This window comes from Linepithema humile, chromosome 1 (genome assembly GCF_040581485.1).
Source record: "Linepithema humile isolate Giens D197 chromosome 1, Lhum_UNIL_v1.0, whole genome shotgun sequence".
Lineage (NCBI taxonomy): Eukaryota > Metazoa > Arthropoda > Insecta > Hymenoptera > Formicidae > Linepithema > Linepithema humile.
Genome location: NC_090128.1, coordinates 25,367,915 through 25,389,903, shown reverse-complemented (window position 1 = coordinate 25,389,903; position 21,989 = coordinate 25,367,915). Strand labels below are relative to the sequence as shown.

Sequence of the window (21,989 nt, the reverse complement as noted above, 5' to 3'; positions counted from 1 at the left end):
TAAATAAATATATAAGTTAAAATTAAAAATAAATATCCTCGAAATAAAATGTTTGAAAAAGAAATATTGTTTTGTATGTGTATGAGTACCGACTTTCCACACAATAAATCTCGATGAAATAAATTTCGCAAAATACACAGTTTAACGAGTCATTTATATACAAATTTATAACTATCAAAATTAATTTTTTATAATTTTTATCCTTTATTACCTCAATTCAATTTTAATTAAATATAAATCAATATTCACAAATAAATAAATGTTCAAGCATCAAGTATCTGTCTATCTATCATAAAAGAAGGAATTTTGCGCAATTGATTTACTTCAAATAGGTAATAAAAAATGGAAAATACAAATTATATCTCAATAAATAAGAATTGTGTAACAAATTTCATATCGATTAAATTGCGTATTTCGAAAGATTTATTTAATCGAAATGCATTGCGTCGGCAGCCGTTTTCACGCAAAGCGACGTGTTTCGTGACATTTCTATTGTGTGGGCATTTATTAATTTAATTTTTATTCGTATATTTATTCATTTGTGTTACATTACGAAATAGAAAAACGCTCAAAGAGCTTTAAAACGTGGAATTTTAATCAAGTAAAATTAATTTTTATATTGTATTACATTGACAAATCTACAGATAAAAATTTTAAAAATACGATACGATACAAAATACGATAGAAGGCAAAAAATAAAATAGTAAATTATTAATCAAAATTAAAACTCTGAACGCCAAAGAATATCTTATAATGTGAAAAATATGTATCATATTAGGAATTTCTTTCACTCACGGCAAGGGAAGGTTTGGTGAGGTTGTTTACATACGCTCTGTAGCCTACGTGCTCTATGTCCTCTCTCCCTCACTTCCACGCTTTCTCTCTCGCACGCGTTATCGGCACGCACATTCCTTTTCCCTAATCCTAAATCACACTTGAATTCTTCGACACGACCAGTGATGCCAATTCGAGCTCGCTGGTACCATGGGTACCGTAGTGGAGGGGATACCCACACAAGCGAAATCGCTGACGTCACATGTACGTGTGTGCTCGCCGAGCCACCGCGGTTTTTTCGTTCCGCACCGAGCGTTTTTCGTTCCGCATTGCGTTTTTCGTTCCGCATTACGTTTTTTGTTCCCTATGTCACGTCCCGTTCCGTACGGCACGTTTCTCGTTTTGTACGTCACGTCCCGTTTCGTACGTCACATCCCGTTTCGTACGTCACGTCCCGTTTCGTATGTACGTCTCGTCCCGTTCCGTACAGCACGTCCCATACCGTTCCGCACGTCCCGTTCCGTACGTCACGTTTCGTTCCGTACGGCACGTCCCGTACCGTACGTCCGTTCCATTCCGCACGTCCGTTTCGTTCCATCCGTCAACAATAAAGAAGCTGAAAATCGCCTATTGTTTAATAATAATTAATTGCAAATTGAGACCCTCCGGTAACCACGTTTTTTTAATTTTGCCGACAAAAAGTATCGAAGGAACTTGAAATTTGAAACAACTTCCAGTGAGACATTTGTTCCTCAATATTGAAGGAAGATTTTTGGAAATTTTTAAATCTATTCATTGTAACACACAGGGAATCTTCTTTTTCAGAGAAATTTTGAAGAAGTGAGTTTATTCGCGGAGCACTTATTTTCGGATTTTCTTTAACTTTCCTAACTACAAACGCACTTCTGAAAAATTTAATAATTTCTTTTTACCACGGCCTGTTTTATTTTCTATTTGTCTTTCTTCGTATCGTTTAATAACGTATCGCACCCAGTAGCGCGTTTACCTATGGGTTTTTGGGGCCAGAGCCCCTGGGCGCCGAAGCGTCAGGGGCGCCGCAGCTTCTATATATTCATAAAAAAATGTTCCATTTTTAATTATCTTCTTAAGTGTGTTTTGGTAGAATTATATTAATATTTAAAATGTTAATTATTTACTGTTTGTTCATTGGGGGAGGGAGGCTAGATCGAGGCGCTCAAAGATCACAAGCCCCTGGGCACAAATTTTACAAATGCGGCCCTAATCGCACCGTCGAATAACTTTTGCAAACAATACTTCCAATTTCTCTTAAAGATTTACCATTTTTCCAATAAAAAATAATTAATTTTCTAACTTCTAGATTTGTTTCTTTGCTTTTTCTGCCCATGATAATGAATTATTGAAACGAGAAGTTATAAATGGAAATCGATGCTTACTGAATGCTTTTTTATGTTATACTGATTACTTTAAGCAACAATCAGAAACAAATACCCATCGAAGTTTGTAGACTGGATTTGTTTTAGTTGGTTCGTAGCGTGAGCGAATAATTTTGTGACGTGAAAACGTGTAAAGAATTGTTATGACTTGTTTTCTGTAATTATAAACCACAATGTTTCAAATTTTTTTAACGATTCTGTTATATTGAACTGTAAATTATGTATTTCCAAATTAAAAAATTTTAAAAAGTCCTTTGTTGTCTCATTATTTCATTCATTTTTGTTGCATATTTTTATTTACCAATCTTTTATAAATAAGATATTCTTAAAATAATTTTTGACAATATCTGATTTATAAAGAATTGGTAAATACACAATTTTTTAAAAAAGCAATTTTTAGGGTAGTCATATTTTAAAAAATAAACAAGTATTCGATCCGACCAATATAGTTTCAAGTTTTATGACACGGTTCTTTTCAATTGATATACAATATTTGTTTTAGAAGAAATTAAAGTCTTCCAGAACAAGCATACAAAATTGTGTGTATGTGTAGTGTTAAGAATATAGAATTAAATTTTAAAACTTAATTGTGAAATGAAACTTTGTGCGGTGCACAATTTGCACACTTGCTTGCGACGATTTATGACTATAGTCCTCTCAAATTATAGACAAAAAGATTGTTTTTACTGTCTAGCTTGCATTCGTGTTTAATATACGAGTGTTTTTGCATCTATTATAGTTTACGTGTAAACGCCCAACCCTGGCTTTTAATATTTAAAATAAGTTATTGGTCATTACTGTATGAAATATCTATAAGAGTTTATCATCTTTTTAAATATTAACAAAAATGCAATATTTTATTTACTCACACGCACGCACACACACACAAAATTATAAAAGTAATTTATTAAAATAATTTAAATGTACATTTTCAATTTACACAGATTATTGAAAATAACTGATCTTTTGCTAAATAAACTGTAAATGCAAAAGTAAATACTACAATACATGTATTTACAATACGTATGTATTATTTCAAATCTGATTGATATACATAATCATGTTTCACAAGTATGCATTATCGACACTTTGTAGATATAGCACATATTGGAACCAAAAAGTCGTGGACGTAGCACGGAAAAGACCCAAAAGATCGTGGACATTACCTACGGGATTCTTGGACATTGGCTACGTAGTTCAATGTGCATGTTTTGTGCATATAGAGGCGCTAGCCCACAGAACACGTAAAATGCGGACATGTCCACTCTCAAGGCCGGAGCACAGACTTTTACATAAAGCATAACGCATAAGCATAAGGAAATTGATTGGTCTATATATAAGCATAAGCAAATGCATAAGGAAACGGACCAATCAATTTCCTTATGCTTATGCGTTATGCTTTATGCAAAAGTCTGTGCTCCCGCCTTCAGTCTTCTCTCTGCTTAAAATATTTTCAGGTTGAGTATTCTTCAAGAGATATATGTTCCTAACATTATGCCGGCTTATTCACAAGCTGTCATTTACAATACATTTTGCGTAAAAAGAACTTTTTGTTACACGTAATTTTTTAAAAAATAATTTAAAATGTATGTTAACACTATATATTATTAAATAATTAGATTTAAATAACATAATTATTTACTTGATATCAAAAATTATACACATTAACTGAATAAAAATGTTGCTTATATCTTTTCACGTATCGAATTACGTCTAGTAATTGATCTTTGCAGAGCAAAATTCCATTTCATTTTCAAGACGAAGAGTATAGGGAAATGTAACTGAGCACAGGCTTACACATATAGGATTATGTAGAATGGAATTTCGAACGGCATGCGCGGCGTGGCACGCACAGATCAGGCGTGCGAATAAACAATCATCTGGTGTCGTGGTGGGTTTTTGGTCATTTTTGGTGCCGGTCAAAGTATTACTTTCTTGGCTACTAGAGTCGGACGAAGGAAGATGGAAACGCAAACGAAAGCGATCGCGGAACTTCGTCGAAAATTCTTCGATAAATTCAACGATGATAGCTCAAGTGTGTAGTGTATACGTAATCTTGTTTTTCGTCTCAGAAATGATTTCTGTCGTTATAATCGATATTGACTGTCATATACATGTCGTAGCAATGCTCATGTAATATGTGCAAAGGTCGTATCAGTCGATCGCGTAGTCAATTAAAAATAATTGATGCTGTAAATTGTTTTAACAATACAGTCTGTGTAGATAATCGAAAGTGTAGACTACTTTCATCATTATTGGATTATTTTTAAAAAATCATAAAATGCAAAAGTCGAAGTTGTTTATTCCTGTATACTCTATGACGTGTCATTTTATGTGCAAATATTTTTTGCAGATTTTCATCCTGCAGATATAGACAGGGTAAAGCTCAGCGATAGCTGGCTAAGACGATTTTTGGAGCATCATGAATTCAATGAGCAGGAAGCCTTCAACATGCTTTGGGAAACTTGTACTTGGAGAAGTAACTTTGGAACAAATGGTAAAATTATATTCATTTTTGCATTTGATTTTCAATTGGTATTATTATGGATACTTTGATACAAACAAGATAAAAATTATTTGCTTATAAATCTAGATTTTAATGTGCTACTTTATGTTGATAGAATAATATAAAGCAAAATATTTTTCTGTTTTTTATCTAACATTATTAAACTACAGATATCAGTGAAGATAATGTGAATATGGAGTATTTGAAAGAAGGGATATGTTTTAGCCATGGTAAAGATAAAGATGGCAAAGCTCTTTTTATAATTAAGTCAAAGTTGCATTATAAAGGAGTAAAAGACTTCCCCGAGCTTCAGAGATGTATAGTCTATTGGTTTGAGAGATTAGAAAGGTATAATACACATCTCAATTTTATATATAATGTTTGATCAAAAAATCGATTCATTTAAAAGCAAGCATTCCTATTGATTGAAATTTTGTATGTGCTATTACTAATGAGGAGATAAAGAAATGATAAAAATATTATAGTACAAGAACTATTTAATTAAGAAAATCTGTGTTGCAGATGAATATTTTGTAAAACCAAATGTCATGGGCATAAAATTATTTTATTAAATATGTTGATTTTTTTATCAAATGGCATATAAAAATAACAAATATAAATATGATCAATATACGTGATCTACACATGTTCATATTCTGTTCAGTTTTTGATGCATTTTTGTTGCATTTTCAGAGAAGGAAATGGAAATCAGATATCACTTTTCTTTGATATGGGAGAGAGCGGATTATCTAACTTGGATATGGACTTAATTAAATATCTTATTGGTTTATTCAAGACTTATTATCCAAATTTTTTGAATTATATCATAATTTTTGAAATGCCTTGGGTTTTAAATGCAGCGTTTAAGATAATAAAGTCGTGGTTACCTGCTAAGGCTATTCCAAAAATTAAAAATCTTAACAAATCATCATTGAAAGATTATGTTGATCCAAATGATGCACTTATATGTTGGGGAGGTAATAACGATTATACTTTCCAATTTGTCTCAGCTGTACAAACAAATGGAGATAATGCATTCAATGACAAACTGGATAATAAAAAGGTATATATATATATATATATGTATATGTATGTATGTATGTATATGTAATATGTCACTTTATTCATAACAGTTTTATACTTTGAAACATAGTACTCATAAAAAAGATCTGAGTAATATGGAATGCATATAAGATGCATAGCAAGTTAATATTCAAGGAGTTGTCATTTTTTAAAGCATGCTATGTTTTTCAGGTTCATTTTGCAGAAAATTCACCGCTTACGGAACAAAGTCCAACTAGTATTGGTGATCAAATTAACGAAGAACAATGTGCGTATAAGAATTTTATTATATAACCAGAAATTTATATTCCACAAAATACATATGTTAACAGCATTATATAAACTGTTTGTTTCAGTGTTATCCATAGAACCAGGAGAAGCAATTACATTTAATAAAGATGGGAATGATGTCAATGGAATAATTACACTTAAAAATATTACAAATGATAAATCTTTATCTTATAAGGTATGTACAGGTATTTTAAATTATTTTACTATTGTAACAAAAAAATAATTAAAAACTAGATTTATTAGAATAAATATGGATATATTTACATATATAGTACAATGATTTGTAGATAAAAACAACGTCTCCTGATAAGTTTAGAGTACGACCAAGTTCAGGAGTGTTGCAACCATCTGAACAAAGGACAGTTACAGTTATATTGCAAGCTGGTCATAATATACGTGGTCTATTGCATAATGATAGATTTTTAGTAATGTGCCTTCCTTTAAAAAATGGGAATGCTACAGCTCAAGAATTGACAGCTCTCTGGAAGGTAATTCTATATTAATTAATGCAATATTTATTTTTATATAATCAGAAATATCAATCTTTAAAATTTCTAAAATTTTATAGATCAAATAATGTTACATATAAATATGTACAAGGATAACGATTAAAATTATATTCTCTTTCTTTATAGTCTGAAAAACCAACAGAGATGCATAGATTGCGGTGCTGTAATGGTAACAATGAAAATAATGAGTTACAAAAATCTCATTCTATATTAACTTCTACAATGGCAGGAAATGATCGCAATATTGATGTATTTTTCTCTAAGGTATGTAAATACAACAAACAGCATTTATTCACAGATGCAATTTTACTACTGATATATCATGATAATTGCAGATAAGCCGTTTAGAAGAAAATTATAGCAAATTACGTAATGAAGTTACTACTATCAAGTATATGCATTTTATTTCCATACTATTGATAATTGTAATTGTAGTATTGTTGATTTATGATTATGCTTTGAAAATAGATATTCAAAATTCAATGGATCAACAGGACTGCCATATTCATGATCTTTAAAATATACATGTTTGTAATAACAACTTTGATATATAAAAATGTTAAAAATGTTTCTATCTAAATTTTAAATCTACTGTAGGTGTTGTAAGGAGAATTATTTACATTATATACAGGTAATAGAGCTTTTATTTTTTTCTTCTATAAAAATCCTATAGATGTTTGTATTTCTACAATTAATTTTTCGTATGTTTTGTTAATACTGAATATATTATTATTACAATATATATAAGTTACCATAGTGTTATGTGCAACATGTAAAGAGGTATATTGTATCTATTGAATTTACTAAACTGTAAGATACTACAGTGAAACTATTTTTGTAAGCTTTTATACATAGTGAACTATCCCAATTGCATTAAATTTGAATGTGGATTAGTGTATATGTGTTTAACACTGTTGTATCTAATCATTAGCCTTGTTTATTATATTCTATAATTGATTATTGACAGTTTTTTTTTAAATACATAATATATGTACTTGCAAAAGTTTATTGATTATTTACCTATAAATTCTATTTTTTACATAAATATTTAAATAACAATGTGTATATATGTATATACATATGTAATAACATGTATATAATACATAAATTTATACCAATATTGTGTGTATGGTGTATATCGAGTAATAGCTGATCATTTTCCATTATATACTTATTCCAGAAAAAGCAAAAAGTTGATTGGTTACCATGTTTTACATGTAAGATCATAAGCAAGCAAGATTCATGATCAATAAAAGTCTATCCAAACGGACTTGCATAGTCATATAAACCGATTTACAGAAAAATCGACCAATCACACGTTAAATATAAGAAATCCAACAATATGGCGTCCTTCACGTTCGACATATAATTACTCGATTTTTTTTATGCTTGATACGTTTATACAGTTATATATCGGTTGTTATATAAATACCTTCGAAAATATTTTAAACAATAAAAGCAGCTAAATTCGAGACGTTTAGTCACACAGATTCAACGACACTCGGACGTACTGCGAACGGTAATTCCAGGCAGCATAAATACGCGTGGGTAAACGCGCAGTACATGCCAATGCGCAGCTGCCAATGCGCAGCACAGAACAGTATTTGAACCTTTATAGTTCTACCGGCCATATTGGCTCTTACACAACGCCCTCACGCGACGACCGTGGGTTTATGCGAGTAAGCGAATATTTAGAGGGTTTGTGACGACTCATCGACACGCATCACGCACTTTCCTGTTCTGCAGTGACAAACGGTAAGTGCTTCCGATATTTGAACGACCGGAAAGGCCCGGGGACGCCTTGGCGATCGGTCGCCTCCCAGCGGCACGCGACACGGCACAGCGACATCGCCGTCGCTTCGTGTCCTCCATATTGATGACAGCGCCGACGGTGATAATTTTCTGAAATTTTTGTCGTTAATGCCCCCTGTGTCCTGAGATCGAAAGCACCCGCGTTGTCTTATAAGCTCCCCGACAGAATGCGCGACCTCGTGGGCCCCCGCCGAGTGCTGCGAGAGTCCGCGATTAAGGTGCCCCCCAGGTACCGCCCCGTGTATCCACGCGCTCACACGGCTTGCTCATCTTGTCTCGCCAGGCATCGCCCATCGTGGCTCGATCGCGCCTCATGGCGTCGTTCGTCATCGTCCAGCGCTGTTGGCTGCCTCGCGCGTCACACGGCGCACGCGACGCCGTCGTGGCGTATATATCACCCCTTTTCGTCGCGCGCTTCCTGATTGCCGCGCGCACTGAGAAGCGCTGAGAATCCGGCGCGTCGCCGTCGCGGCGACGTGAATAATCCGGATGCTCGCTGCTCGCTTGCCCTCGCCGTGCAATTTCTTTCCTGTCATATAATTGTCGCTTTATTGATTTTCTTTTTCTTTAATTTCGGCGCATCGCGCCCTACGCGACAATGCGCACTGTCGAAATCATAATTCGCCCGTATCGTGCGACAATAACATGCATGAGGAACGCATCAGGGGAAACAACGTCGTCTCGCGTGTCGATCTGTAAAGATATTTTCAGTTTTAATGACGATCGGAACGATTTGTCTTGTAGGAACGCTTGCATTTCCGTGATGTAGGCTTGGCACTTTAGTTATTTTTCACAATCACTGGATAACGAAGGGTAGAAGGTTTAAAGCAAGATTATCTTATAAATGGATATAGTACCTGTATGAAGATAAAATTGTGAGAGAACTGTGCATTACGCTGTATATATATGTAGTGCATATTTAACATTGCCAATTTTCTATTTATTTGTAGAATTGTTGATTGCAAAATTTATACATGAATTATAATAATAATTGCAATTGAAGCATATTTTTTAGTTGTTATCTGGACATATATTAATAATATATATGTATTAAAATATCTGTTTCAGATTAATGAATATAAACACTGTCGTATAAGATATTTCGATCATGACGAGTAATATAGCAACTATAAAATTGGAGGAGGGACAAGAATCTGTCACAGAAATACAAACTTATTTGGAGACATTTAATAAGGAGATAGAAGGAGGACAAGGAGAACAGCTCCAACATGTGCAATGTTAGTATTTTATAGTAGTTTTTCCGAGCGGATATACTGAGCAATGTTATATCTACATACTTTATTATAGTGCAACAAGTGGAGGGATTATCCGGTGGAGAAGAAGGTGGGACATATTTTGTTGATCAATCTGGTCAGTATTATTACCAAGCAAGTAGCGACGAACCACCTGTGATGACACAGGTGCAAATACAAGAAATAGAGGAAAGTGATGTACAAAATGAGGGAGAGGTGACTCAAGATGAACAGTATCATGAGATTGAGGAGCTTGAAAATGCCGAAGGTGACGAAGATGTAAGTAATGCCAGTCTTTATTTAAAAATGTAAAAATGCATTTTTATAAAAAAATGAGGACAAATTCCAGGGTCAAGGGGCCAACAATGAGAACAATCAAGTTGTGATTAATTCCGGTGATGCATATCAAACTGTTACTATTGTACCATCCGATACAAATCCTGGAGAAGTTAGTTATGTTCTGATAGTTCAGCAGCCTGAATCAGAAGAAAAAGAGAGCAGGCCTGCAGAAGGTGAAGTGACAGCGGCAGCAACAGAAGCAACAACAGCAACAGCAGATGGAGAGGAGGCAGAAGGTGAACAAGATCTGACTGTGTATGACTTTGAAGATAATGAAGACAACGAAGCTCCAGCCGAATCTGAGGCAGAGGATGATAAGGCTAAAGTCATTAAGTTTCTTCCAAAGAAATCTCAAACTGTGACACAGGCCCATATGTGTAACTACTGCAACTACACTAGCCCAAAGCGGTACTCTATTTTAATCTCTAATTTAATCATTTATATATTTATAATATTACATTGTTTAATTTATGTTTTATATCTTTGTATCATATCTCTTTTTCCATCTCATTATTCGACTTATTAACACAAGAAACTACGTCTAATCTTATCTCTTTTCAATTTTACTTTTACACCTCAAAATCAGTTTTTAGAAAAATGATACGTGACATTAAAAAATATGACTTAAAAAAATAATTTACTTATATAACAGGTATCTTTTATCACGGCATATGAAGTCTCACTCGGAAGAAAGACCACATAAATGTAGTGTTTGTGAGAGGGGATTTAAAACTCTGGCTTCTCTTCAGAATCATGTCAACACACATACTGGGACCAAGCCTCATCATTGTAAATTTTGTGACAGTGCATTTACAACATCTGGTATGTTATTATTTATCAATAGCTCTTTCTCTTTGTGCACCATGTTATATTGCATGTTATGTAAAATATTTCCCCTAAATGCTTTCAAGATCTAAAAATAAATCGAGTAAGAACATTTTTATTATTTTATTTTTTTTTTTGTTATTTATGTCACGTTTTTGTATCTGCCTTGTGTATTTGTGTATCTGCATGGTGGTATGTACCGACATGTTGATATTAAGTTTCTTATCAATTTTGGTTTTGTTATATTATACTTTAACCATAATAAACTTTTTTTTACGATATTACAATTATATATTTGATAATTACAATGCATACAATTACATTGCATTTGATAAATAGCTTTTGCTTGAATAATTTATTTTATGCTGTCATTTTTTGTCTAAATTTATATTTTTTAATATATAAAATTGCAAAATAAAGTAATTTCCTACATGTATCTTACCAATTATCAGTTATTAATTTAAATATTTCTTTACAAGAAAATGTATTTTATATATATATATATATATATATATATATATATATATATGAGTTACATTATTTATAACAAGATATACAGGATGAGTCTGATAAAAAGTTTATTTTGAATAACTTGTAAATTATGCGTTATATAAAACATTGTTGCATTTAAAAGTTGCATGATTTCGAGGGGATTATTACATAGTATATGTATTTTTTTTTTATAAATCGAAGCGTTTCTGAGATTTAAAAGTCAACTTCGATTTTTTATATGAAACTATCCTAATTATTCTACGTAAGTAGATTTCTTGTACATTCTGTGTAAAAAGTTATAAAGATAGAATAGAAACAAAAATTGTATGGTTTACGAGATATTTTATATCTTAATTTGTGACATAAAGTCGTGATATTTACAAAATTAGAAGTCAGAATGAAAGTTTGAAACCGAGTGATCTCAAGAAATTACATTTATTGTTACAAAATGTTCACCATGTTGATCCAGACATGCCTGTCTTCGCGGAAAGCTTGCTTGGATCTCTTCTTGAATGGTTATTTCATGAAAAATATTTTTTATTCTTTCCATCATGTCGATTGTACAATCACAACTAAAATGTGAATATCAGAACACACTAGTTTGCAAATAATTATAAGACATAAGGCAAGAGCTCAATGTTTTCAAACAAATGAATCGGTAGAGGTGACTCTGCATTATTTCTTATGAGATCACTCAGTTCTAAACTTTCATTCTGACTTCTAATTTTTTAAATATCACAACGGTTGACTTTATGTTACAGATTAAAATATGTCGTAAACTATACACAATTTTTGGCTATCCTACCCTTATAACTTTTTACACAGAATGTTACAAGAAATTACGTAAAATAATTAGGGTAATTCCATATAAAAAATCGCAATTCACCTTTAAATCTCCGAAATGCTTCCATTTATAAAAAAAATACATATGCTATGTAATGATCCCCTCGAAATCATGCAGCTTTTGTATGCAACAATTTTTTACACAACGCATAGTTTACAAATTATTCAAGATGAACTTTTTATCAGATTCACTCTGTATAGATTAATTTGATTAGAAATAATGTATACTTAGAAAATGCATAGTAAAGCACTGTATTTCACCATGTAAAAGAATATTAATATTAATACAGTAATTCGATAAATGTCATGCACATTAATGCACATGTGTGGAATATTTGATTTTAATATTAATATGAACGAAGAAAATGTAAAAATAAATAAATGTACTTTTCGACATACATTTTTAAAATTATTTCAATTTAAACATTGTTTTATATCAAATATTTACAAAATACATTTGTTAACTTTTCCAAATTTTGACAAGTTAAGGAAAATATCGGAATGCTTGCAAAAAATATATAATACATATATGTCTACTTGCAGGTGAACTTGTAAGACATGTTCGGTACAGACACACTCATGAAAAACCGCACAAATGCCATGAATGTGATTATGCGTCTGTCGAACTATCAAAACTGAAGAGACATATTAGATGTCATACAGGCGAACGACCCTATCAGGTACATTTTATTATATATATATTTTTTTTTTTACGTTTAGGTGAATTGGTGCGTCATACACGCTATAAGCATACACACGAAAAGCCATATAAGTGTACTATTTGTCATTATTCAAGTGTGGAGAAGAATAAGTTGCGTAATCACATACGTACTCACACTGGAGAACGTCCATATCAGGTTTATTTTATATAGTACAGTTTTATACGGACTTCCGTGTAATGATTGTATATATATTTATTATTATTTAATACTTATAATAAACTGATACTCTTATGTGAACATTTTTGTGTAATATTTTGAAGTATATCAAATTTTCAGAAATTATAATTTTAAGTAATGTATTAAATTTGTCATGTAGTAACCAAAATATAATTATTTTTTAGTGTCCACACTGTACATATGCAAGCCCGGATACATTTAAATTGAAACGTCATCTTCGCATTCACACTGGCGAGAAACCATATGAGTGTGATTTTTGTCAAGCGAGGTTTACACAATCCAATAGCTTGAAAGCACATAAATTAATACATAATGGTTGGTTATAGATGAGCATATAATACGCATACTGGTTGCTTTATATTTTATAGCAATCAATGTGTGAGAATTTTTTACAGAAATATCCTTTTTCTAATGATCTTGATGTATGTTACAGTAGGCGATAAACCAGTATTTCAATGTGAATTGTGTCCAGCCACATGTGGTAGGAAAACTGATCTCAGAATCCACGTGCAAAAGTTACATACTTCTGATAAGCCCCTAAAATGTAAACGTTGTGGAAAAACATTCCCGGATAGGTGCGTGCATAAATTGTATGAATATAATATAATATTATATTGCAATGATATAAATAATTAAATACGAATTAAACATAAAGATTATGATGTTCGATCTTAACAAACTGTATCTTTAACACATGTATTATATTGCAGATATAGCTATAAGTTGCATAGCAAAACCCACGAAGGGGAGAAGTGTTACAAGTGTGATTTATGTCCATATGCGTCCATATCGGCCCGTCATTTGGAAAGTCACATGCTCATCCATACTGATCAGAAGCCGTACCAATGCGATCACTGCTTTCAGTCATTTAGGCAGAAACAACTACTCAAACGTCATTGCAATCTTTATCATAATCCTACCTACGTCCCGCCACCACCACAAGAAAAAACGCATCAATGTCCAGAATGTGAAAGAGCATTTAGGTGTGTGCATAAAACCAATCATTTGCAGCAACTAATAACATAATAAAATTGAATAATATCAGTTATAATTTTTCCCAATAAAATATTTCTTATTGTACAGACATAAAGGAAATCTCATCCGACATATGGCTGTTCACGATCCAGAATCGTCTCTACAAGAAAAACAACAAGCTCTTAAAATTGGCAGACAGAAAAAGATTCAAATCATCGACGGTCAACGTGTTGAAGTGATGACAGGTACAATATCATACGTGTAGTCGAAACTGTAAGAAGTTTTAAAGAAATCACGAGAAATATTTGAACTCGTTTGCACTTGCGTCATCAGTACAAAGTGATTTCTTTATATTACTTTATTCTGTTGATGATATGTTGGATAGTTCATACGTAATTAGATTAGATAATATAATGCATAAGCGTTCACACCCACAAGGACACTTACGATATGATCTAAATACAGATCATTGACTAATATCCATGTGTTATGTTGTGACAACAGGTGATTTAGCTAATAAACTTAAAGGTTACGACGATGAAGAAGAAGAAGAAGACGAAGACGATATGATGGCAGTACAAGGCAGTGATGGCCAGCAATACGTCGTACTAGAAGTGATACAATTAGCTGACAATCAAGGAACTGATCAGGTAAGCATTGCTTACTAAGCAATACTTGGAAAAATGTGTTAATGTGTTTTTTTTTTTAAATCAATTATAATTAAATGATGTACAATAGATGGCTGTGGTTGCAAACGAAGATGGAGAGTTGGTAATGCAAGACCCACTGAGTCAAGAAAGTGGTATGGTGACTGGAACAGGAGAGGAAGTTGATGATGTCGAAGAGGAAGATATGGAGATGCAAGACTTAAAGATAGAATCCGTTACTGTTACTCCTACTAAATCCTCGGCACAAAACACACAAAATGATCCAAAATTACAGAAGGAAATGGAGACTTGTTTTGGATTTGATGAAGTGAGTGTTTCATTATGTCTCCAATGAGATATTTTTTGAAAAATCTATTTATATTATATAAAAAGAATAAAATCGAATTTTTTTGTAAATAAATAGATGGTAAATAAATTTTCTTTTTTCTTTTTTTTTTTAGGAGGAAGAGGAAGAAGAAAGCGGTAGTAATATAAATATGTTGTAACAACAATTCGTAATAATATACATAATTAATATACATAATTAATAATATACATAAGAAAAGAAACGTACCTACTTAATAGTCTAATGTTTTACTTTTGTGTCCCAGTGTTAGTGTATATTACAAATACTAAACAAAAAAAAATGATTAAAAAATCGAAAAAAACTGTTTACCGTGTACAGAAAAACGGAGTGCAGTGTATTACTATCTAAAAATACTTTACACATAGTTTTTGGAGAGTGGAGAAGAGAGAAAGAGAGAACTATTTTTTGGGACTGTAATTTGGTCCACATATGGTACAATTGTACCATTAGTGCATTAGATACATGTAATAATTTATGACAAAAATATTGTTCCCTATTCAGACAAAAATATTGTAGATCTAGTTAAATATCAAGTAAGTGTATTGTAAAATATTTACATTATCATTTGCATTATTATTCATGTTGTCAACAAAATTATATTTTCTCTTTATTAATATACGTACATACATATGCATGAATATATATATTCATGCATATGTATGTATGTAAGATTCCATGCATGAAACTCATTTTTAGCACCAGCTTTCACATTGTAGCTAATGTTCTATTAGGTTTCTTCTTCGCCTTTTCTTTAGTAATAATCCAAGAATATAACTTGTTATTTTCTTACATCTATTTCTTTCCTTTTTTTCTCAGTCCATGATGCCGCGTCTTTTATATTATCTTTGAATTTACTTAAATTTTACAGTATAATTAATACGAGAAATATTTTATAAATCAGAAACACATACAAAGTATATAAATGATATATATATATATATATATATATATATATAGTATGTGTGCGTATTTTCGGATTTGTCAAATGCTCTCGATCAGATGAAATGAATTACATAAAAGTAAATTTTTATCCTCAATTATGGAAATAATAACTATCCTTAATGATTATATTGCAAATAGACCAATACGGGTTATATTTTTGCAGAAACAGTATAAAATTTAGTCAGCGTATCTAACATTTATTATAAATTTCAAAGTAACGAATTGTTTTGATTAGCTTCTCACAAGAATGCAGGTAAGCGTGTGCGAATGTATGTGAGGATAGTATGTTGATGCATATTGAACGATATTTTACATCGTTTAATATATATATACATAATAAAAAAATGAAACAATCTCCTATGATAAAGTAATAGGAATTTAAGACAATTCTTTTTTTTTTATCTCTTCTCTTAAGAAAATTAGCTTTTTGCACATAGGAGATTTTTTCTCGACAGCGATGATACGTGTTAATAATAAGATATACTAATAAGATATCTTAGCATAATATTGTTAAATAAGTTTATTTAAAACTACGGTGTAATGATACGAAAAGCAAACTATCTGTTCTATCACCTTTCTATCACTCTCCAAGAAAGATTACGACTCTCCAATAAAACCGATACGTTTTTATGTTAATAAAAAATGCGATATATGTATCTTTATGAATATGTCAGAACGAAGAATGTGCGTTATTTAACACTCGTACATTGTTGCTCACGAAATAAGTTATTCCAGTTATCTATGATAGGCTTCGAAGGTAGGCGAAATAAACATTGTAAAAAATATGTATAATTTTTTTTACACACGGATTGTACAATTGTAATTTAGTAATCAATTACTACGTGGTATTTAAAATTCTACACTTTCTTACATTATTCCAAAGAGAAAAGCGGTGTAACATTTCCTCGATAATAAACATTATTGTCGTCAATATATTTATTTCAATTATTCAACGCGTTTACATTTATATTTTTTAATCTTTTTTTCTTTTAAAGACTTATCTACAGTAATGAAGTCGGCATTATGTAAGAACTTTACGTCATTTAAAGAAATAGAGATTAAATACATTTATCGAGCTTCTTAATTTGTAATTTCACTTTTCCTCTAGCTATCCATGTCAATTTGTTCAGTCAACAAACGACAACATTTACCGACGTGTATTTGCCTCCTCTATTAGTGTTATTAGAAAAGTCTGCACTCCAAGTAACCCTTGGTCATCAGCCTAATAGACAAGTCCTTTCGTCCCATTTATTCGTCGCATTTAAAGCGTTAGAGCACGCGATAAATTGCGTTTGTATCGATTTAATTAAATTTCAATTTCAATTTTTTTAGAATTATTTTCTGTGTTTTGTCTACTATTAGCTGTAGATAATCCTCAAATCTTTCATGAATATGTTGTACCAATAGTAAGTGAATTATATGCGCAACTAAAAAATTTTATTTTTCAGTTTATAGGCCAGAATTTTTCAAGCTTGTGATGTTTGCCCTCGCAAATCTATTACGATGACTACATGTTGCGCTGATCACATTTACGTTGTGTGTCTCAGGATTTCCGGACTCCTTAAAGGTACCAAAAATATTTGAGAATATTAAAGTTTCCTATAGAAAAATGTTTCCAATTGATAAGACTATCTTAAAATCCAATTAAAAAATTGATTAAAATGAATCAGATTAAATTAAACGCTTTTTTAATTCATAACAATATCAGTATGCGATATCAGTACGATAATTATTGTAACTTATGCAAGCGTTTCCAATAAATTCAACATTTTAATAAACATTCTCTTTATTCTTTTCAACATAATTTTCTACATCATATGTATAAAAATAATCACACATATATCGATATGTATGTAAAAACAATTAGGAAGAAGAAGCTAAGATGAAGAAACAGAAGCAAGTGAAGAAGGAAGTGTTATGAAACCTTAGTAAACTAGAAAAGAAAAAGAATCGATAAGGTATAAGATAAGATTGTATATAATTATATATATATATAATTATTATCTTACCTTATCGATTCTTTTTCTTTTCTAGTTTACTAAGGTCTCTAAACACTTCCTTCTTCACTTGCTTTTGTTTCTTCATATTCTTAGCTTCTTCTTCCTGGACTCGCGCCTGATACGCTGTTATTCTCTTCGTCATCGCCTCCTTCGTCCGCTTCTGCTTATGCGCGTAGTTCGTTCTGATCATCCTCATCAGACGCGCGACGTTCTCTTCGTGCGGCTCGCGCACCACGGCAACTCTGCCCTGCTTGAACTGGGGCTTACGCAGATGCGGCACAGACTGGAGTTTAGGCTTGTCCCTGTACGGGAGCTCCTTCTGCAACTTGCGCGGAATAAACAGCGGTCTGAACACTTTAACGCCCCGCTCGACCGGCGTGTATATCGAGTCCTTCTCCGCTTCCGCACGGATACTCCTCTCTCGCTTCAGCTGTCCGGTAGTCTTCATTCCGCGCCATTGATTCTTCTCTGCGGGCGGCAGCAGTAACGATATCACCGGATTGTAGAAGCGCGGTACGTCCACTTTGTACCACGTTCTGCAAAATACTATGTCGCTCAGCATTATCTTGTCCTCGAACGTGGCGCGGAAGCAGCCGTCCGGCTTGCTGGCCGCCTTCTTGATCTGACCGCGAATACCTGACACCGTCTTGATCCGAGCGCCTTCAAACTTGGCGACCTCGAGCGCGCTATTGAACATATCCTTGATGAACGCGGTCTTGCGATAAATCTTCATTGGCACGCCGGTGAGCTTGAGCTTCTTCACTACCTGCGTGCTCTTGTCCATCTCCACGATGCTGCCGGTCGCCGCGATGCGGAAGCCCTGCTCTCTGCTCGCGACGTCTTGTATCGCTAGGATTCCGGTGCCTTGCGGAGTGATCGGGCCCCAGAAGTGGCCCATACACGCCACGTGCTCCGGCGTATACTTTAACATTCGATGACGCAGATTGTCCTCCAGCTTGGAGTAGATCGCCAGCGACTGGAACCTACGCCAGCCGACGGAAAAGACGAGCGGGTCGCGGCTCTTCAAGATCCTCGAGTACCATCGGTGTTTCTTGATTCGCGTTTGCATGTAGCCGATGTTTTCCTCGCCGTGCAGCAAGCCGCCGATGATGATCGGATACGTCGGGTCCAAGTGCGTTATCAGTTCGCATGGCACCGTTTCGATCTCCACGCGTACGTACATGCCGGGACGGTAGCCCTCCAGCTGGATCCTGACGTCGTCGTCCAGCCCTTCAAACTCTGATTTGTTGATGCTCGCCTGTTTCTCCACCTCGGCCCTCAGCTCGTCGTAATACGTCTTTTTCTCTGTATTGTCATACTCCGCGTCAAAATGCTCCTTTAATCTCTTCTTTTTCTCCAGGAGCTTCTTCCTCTCATCCTCCTTATCCGCCGTCAGTTCCTTAGGAGCCGTGCCCTCCGCTTTGTGCTTCTCACCGGTCTCCAGGTCCTCGAAGTCGCCGTACAACTCCTCATTGTCGAGCTTCAAGAGTTCCTCGGCATCCTCCGTTTCCTTCCATTTGCCGGTCACGAAACGATTAATCAGCAACACCTTGTTCTCCTCCTCCAGCCAGTCGCGCGGACCCTCTGTTGTGAAGAAAACGGATTCCTCTTGATTCTGCAGCTCTCGCTCCTCTATCTTCTGCCTCTGCTGCTCTTGAACCACTCGGAATATTCCGCCGATGTTTTCGCCAGTGTCCTTCTCATTCTCCTTTTTCTCTTCCGTTATCCTGCTTTTATCGAATACGCCGTAAACCAACTTCATCAAGTTTTTATTGCTTTGCTGACGATTGACAAATGCTTCTCTCGCCTTTTCGGCTAAATTTCTCTTCCATTTTAATTCATCAGCGACTTCCTCTTCACTTTCGTCCATCTTGCTGTCTTCGTTTTCGTTTGCTTCTTTCTTTTGGCTCTTGGCCATTTCAATATCATCATCATTATCATCTTCTTCTTCTTCTTCTATTTCGTCATCTCTCTCGAAATCATTAAGTCGATCTGCATCGTCCATCTCTAATCCCGCGCGCGAGTCTTCATCGCTAAGTTCATCAAAACTTTCATCGTCAGTATCTTGCTTTGAGCCTTTCTTTGTTGTTTCCAAAAAGCTCAATGCTTCTGAGATCTTATTTTTTATCATTTTATCTGATTCTTTGCTTAAAGAATGATATACTGCATTCTCTTGAGAAATGTTCTCCATTTTATCGCTTAATCTAGATTTATCGAGATCTGCATCGTCATTTTCAATATTTGAATCAACAGAAGTTTTCCTCTTTTTTTTTTGTACATTATTTTCCTCAATGCTCTTTCTCTTGACGCTTTTAGATTCTTCCAAAGTCTCTTCGTCGCTCAATTCATCTTCATCATCGTCATCACTAACTTCATCATCATCATCATTGACTTCATCATCGTCATCATTGCCTTCACTTTCTGCCTGTTCGTCATCGTCGTCTTTGTCCAAAGCATTTTCAGATTCCGCGTTTATTTCGTCCTTAAATATCACTCTCCGTCGAATTCTTCCGTTTTCCGTTACTAATTCGCCCGTGTAAGGAGCTATACTTTCATTCACGTCCTGTGATTTTATCGGTGCGGCGTCGCTGAACAGTTGCAGCTCGCTGTGCTGCAATTTTTGATCGAGCGTCTTCTGCGTGTCTATCAACGCACCAGCCAATCCCGTATCCTCCTCCTTGTAGGAATGACTACCACCCAGCTCGACGTAAACTGCGTCCTTGTCATAGACTATGCCACCGACACCAGAAAATGGTGCGTAAATCAGTCGTTCCTTTTCAATCAGAGCTCGTTTCTTTATGTGTTCTGGAAGTGGACAGGGATCCGGTAGGTTATTTACATCCTTGATCTTCATGTCTCCACAGCCTGGTATATGAATCGACGTCTCCTTGTTCAAAGGTATTCCTCTCACGTACCTGAAAGCAGATTTATTCACATAATAAAAATATAAAATAAATATGCAATTAATTTAAAGATCAAATAAGAAGTACTAAAAAATTATCTTTCATGCATACCCGTACAAACTGATTGTTCTGTCGACCTTAGGATTCTTTCTGATCAGCTCAGGAGGCGTCAAGTCTTCTATTCTATCAGCAAGTATGTAAGGATGAGTGGTGCGCCAAGTCAAGGGCCTGAATTTCATTACGGATATAAACCGTGCCAGATTCTTTATCTCTGTACGAAGATATTCCTCGTGCAGCAATCCAGACAAATAAAACAATTTTGCACCAGCATACACTTCTGTCCAGAAACGATGCTTCAACGTCTTTTTGATTTTTCTCATTTGCTTTGCATTTTTTATCAAGTCCAGATGAGTGAGGACCCCCATAACTCTTGGCATGCCATGCACCTGACATATATTCAGGAACTCAAAGATCTCCATCTCAAATCCGAAGGAAGCATCCACTAGCAATAGTACCAAGTCCGCCACTTTGGCAATGTCTATCATGCTGTTGATATCGTTGTTGCATTCCATGAAGGTAATTCTTCGTTTCTTACTAGAAACAACAGTGACTGGGCCGAGTATGTTGGTCAACGGTTGCTTGACATAGCTCTTGATCAAACACTGAATAACCAGCGACTTTCCCACTTTCGGTGGACCTACCACAGCCACCAAAATCGGTGGTGGTTCCAAGGGTGTTCTATCAACTAAAGGTATGTGTTGCTTCTTGGTTTCGATATCCTGCCTACGCCTGAACTTTCTCTCCGCTTTAATCGCAGAGTTGAACGTGAACGCTTTCGGATTCTTCTGCTTATCTGTGAGTTCTTGAATATGTACCTTCTTCGCCTTTTTTTTCTCTGCCTTACGGCCTGCATGGCGCTCCTTGTGAGTCCTGTGCTGCACTGTATCTTCCGTCGTGGACATTTTGATGTGTAAACTATTTTCTACTTAACTTGCGTTAATCCGGCATTTACAATTATCTCGTTACACAAGCATGTCGCTACCCACATGTGCATGCTACACGTGCAGCGGCTACTACATTGGTGGTTAGTTGACGAAAACGACACTAGCGCTCAGACAGGAGAGGACGAGAGTGA

At 34.3% G+C, this 21,989-nt stretch overlaps 3 protein-coding genes and 1 long non-coding RNA gene across 14 annotated transcripts; 2 read left to right on the top strand and 2 right to left on the bottom strand.

Moving 5' to 3' along the window:
• The first annotated feature begins 3,951 nt into the window (after positions 1-3,951).
• LOC105675218 (motile sperm domain-containing protein 2-like) lies at positions 3,952-7,455 on the top strand. Of its 2 annotated transcripts, none has more exons than XM_067347842.1 (9): positions 3,952-4,080; positions 4,543-4,686; positions 4,866-5,043; positions 5,389-5,758; positions 5,950-6,025; positions 6,114-6,223; positions 6,336-6,536; positions 6,684-6,821; positions 6,893-7,455. In XM_067347842.1, exons 2-9 carry the CDS (start codon positions 4,641-4,643, stop codon positions 7,073-7,075), a joined length of 1,302 nt encoding a protein of 433 aa, XP_067203943.1. In that variant the 5' UTR covers positions 3,952-4,080; positions 4,543-4,640; the 3' UTR covers positions 7,076-7,455. The 2 variants fall into 2 exon arrangements, with proteins under 2 accessions (XP_067203943.1, XP_012227621.1); XM_012372198.2 differs by having other exon boundaries at positions 3,979-4,224.
• LOC136997273 (uncharacterized) lies at positions 6,027-8,120 on the bottom strand. Its single transcript, XR_010888081.1, has 2 exons — positions 7,990-8,120; positions 6,027-6,529 (listed from the first exon to the last, which is right to left on the bottom strand). It is a non-coding gene; the product is annotated as an uncharacterized lncRNA (long non-coding RNA).
• A 52-nt stretch (positions 8,121-8,172) lies between these two features.
• CTCF lies at positions 8,173-16,884 on the top strand. Of its 10 annotated transcripts, none has more exons than XM_067347837.1 (13): positions 8,173-8,312; positions 9,438-9,607; positions 9,678-9,901; positions 9,972-10,369; positions 10,614-10,783; positions 12,842-12,978; positions 13,185-13,335; positions 13,454-13,610; positions 13,731-14,003; positions 14,104-14,240; positions 14,500-14,645; positions 14,734-14,970; positions 15,104-16,884. In XM_067347837.1, exons 2-13 carry the CDS (start codon positions 9,478-9,480, stop codon positions 15,146-15,148), a joined length of 2,205 nt encoding a protein of 734 aa, XP_067203938.1. In that variant the 5' UTR covers positions 8,173-8,312; positions 9,438-9,477; the 3' UTR covers positions 15,149-16,884. The 10 variants fall into 10 exon arrangements, with proteins under 10 accessions (XP_067203938.1, XP_067203942.1, XP_067203939.1 ...); XM_067347841.1 differs by lacking the exon at positions 12,842-12,978 and adding an exon at positions 12,665-12,801 and having other exon boundaries at positions 13,457-13,595; positions 14,524-14,645; XM_067347838.1 differs by lacking the exon at positions 12,842-12,978 and adding an exon at positions 12,665-12,801 and having other exon boundaries at positions 13,457-13,610.
• On the bottom strand, positions 16,409-21,961 carry LOC105675222 (ribosome biogenesis protein BMS1 homolog). The gene is made up of 3 exons (XM_067347832.1): positions 20,966-21,961; positions 17,961-20,866; positions 16,409-17,884 (listed from the first exon to the last, which is right to left on the bottom strand). The coding sequence occupies exons 1-2, from the start codon at positions 21,814-21,816 to the stop codon at positions 17,962-17,964; spliced, it is 3,756 nt and encodes a 1,251-aa protein (XP_067203933.1). The 5' UTR covers positions 21,817-21,961; the 3' UTR covers positions 16,409-17,884; position 17,961.
• Positions 21,962-21,989: the final 28 nt, after the last annotated feature.